This window comes from Myotis brandtii, unplaced genomic scaffold, assembly GCF_000412655.1.
Source record: "Myotis brandtii unplaced genomic scaffold, ASM41265v1 scaffold691, whole genome shotgun sequence".
Classification (NCBI taxonomy): Eukaryota; Metazoa; Chordata; class Mammalia; order Chiroptera; family Vespertilionidae; genus Myotis; species Myotis brandtii.
In genome coordinates, this window is record NW_005370704.1 from 1494802 (window position 1) to 1496857 (window position 2056).

Genomic DNA, 2056 nt, shown 5'->3' on the forward strand with positions numbered 1-2056 from the left:
GGGGAACGCCATGCTGGGCAAACGAGCCATTTCTGGAATCTGGTACATGGTGGGCATGGGGCCTGCAGCAGCCGGAGGGCAGCTGGACTGAGGCTGGGGCGCCCCGGCGGGTTGGGCAATCCCGCCTTTGGGGATTAGCTGGAAAGTCACGATGGGGGGCAAGGGCTCCCGGGAGGCGGTCATATGCTTCCCTTCCGGCGGCCTGCTCTGAGGAGCTATGCCAGGAGGGGTGCCCTCAGCTGGTGCCAGTACCATACCAAACATCTCATTGTACTGGCTCTCATTCATCTCCATGCGGTTCATCCAGTCTGCCGGGACAGGGACCGGATGCAGCCTACCCACGCTCCCCGCACTGCCACTGCCTGGAGGCACCATGTGGTGGTGGGACAGCAGCTGGCTCACCGAGGGAAGCACAGTGCCGGGCCCGTGCGCCAAAGGCTGGATCTCACGGAGGTTAGAGAAGGACAGTGCATGCTGTGCGTGGACAGGGGCGGGGGCCGCGGCCGCGGCCAGCATGGGGTTGGGCGAGGCCTGTAGGAGGCCAGGGGATGTGATCATTGGGGAGGAGGTGGTGTCGGAAACGTAGGTGTGAGGGGACTCGAGGGAATCGACGGGGGACAGAGTCACGGAGCTCTCCGACAGCTGGGCCTTGTCACTCAGCGACTTCTTCCTCCTGCCACCCTTGGCCTCCTTGGCCTCCTTGGCCAGGTTAGGGAGGCTGGTGGGCACGGCACTCTTGGCGTTGGGCCGTCTGGGCTTCTTGCCCATCGGAGTGTGTTTGAGGCTGAGGAAGGACCGGTTGGGCCCGCAGATGACGGGGGAGAGGGCGGAGGTCAGCACGGAGCCGGGAGGGCTCGGCGCCACGTTGTACTCGTCCAGCAGGCGCACGATGTCGTGGTGCATGCGCTCCTGCGCGATGTCCCGCGGCAGCCGGTCCATGTGGTCCGTGATGTCCCGGTTGGCGAAGTGGTCCAGCAGCACCTTGGCCGTCTCGTAGCTGCCCTCGCGGGCGGCCAGGAACAGGGGCGTCTCCTCCTGGGAACACGGGCACAGACAGGGAGGGTCACCCTCGGCCGTGCCCCGCCGCCAGAGGGACCCGCGGTCTGACGCCCCACCCGTCAGGGGGAGGGGGCTCCTTTGTCCCGACCTGGCCCCCTACCAGCGCCTACCCTGACCAAGTCTTCTTCTTCTTTTAAAACATATTTTTAGCCCTGACTGGTTTGGCTCAGTGGATAGAGCGTCGGCCTGCGGACTGAAGGGTCCTGGGTTCGATTCCGGTCAAGGGCATGTACCTTGGTTGTGGGCACATCCCCAGTAGGGGGCATGCAGGAGGCAGCTGATCGATGTTTCTCTCTCACTGATGTTTCTAGCTCTCTATCCCTCTCCCTTCCTCTCTGTAAAAAATCAATAAAATATATTTAAAACAAAACAAAACATATTTTTATTGGTTTCAGAGAGAAGAGAGGAGGAGAGAGATATAGGAACATCAACGATGAGAGAGAATCATGGATCGGCTGCCTCCTGCAGGCCCCCTACTGGGGATCGAGCCTGCAGCCCAGGCATATTCCTTGACTGGGAATCGAACCCTGACCTTCTGGTTCACAGGTTGATGCTCCACCACTGAGCACACGGGCTGGGCTGACCAAGTCTTAAAAACAAAGCCTTACACCCGCCTGAGCCCGCCGGAGCTGGTCTGTGGGGTTACACGTTCTGAATCGGGAGGGTTTACCTTTGCGGGGTCACAGACCCCACGGGAATTCTCACTGTGGCCTCTCCCCCCGAAAGCTGCACAGACGCAAACGCAGTGGCCTGATGCCCTGTGCCCAGTCCCTGCGTCTGAGGCCCAGGCTGCCCAGTGCCCACTCGGGGACTAGGTCAGGTCCAGGTCACTCCTATACTGGGGCCAATGCCCTGCTGGGCGGTAGCCCTGTGCGTGGGAAGGGCCGGCGAACACAGGTCGGATGAAGGAAGGGCTGCACCGAGCTATGGGGTCTGCATCTACCGTGTACCAGTTCCCAGGGGCCCGGCCTGGGCCCCCCGGCACCCCGCCCAGGGC

At 62.2% G+C, this 2056-nt stretch overlaps 1 protein-coding gene across 1 annotated transcript in view; it reads right to left on the minus strand.

Moving 5' to 3' along the window:
- Positions 1 to 2056, minus strand: part of LOC102248493 (neurogenic locus notch homolog protein 2) — a 52176-nt gene that overhangs the window by 774 nt on the left and 49346 nt on the right. The window contains 2 exon segments of the mRNA XM_014529703.1: positions 1 to 1147; positions 1730 to 1785. Coding sequence (XP_014385189.1) covers positions 1 to 1147; positions 1730 to 1785 — 1203 coding nt within the window.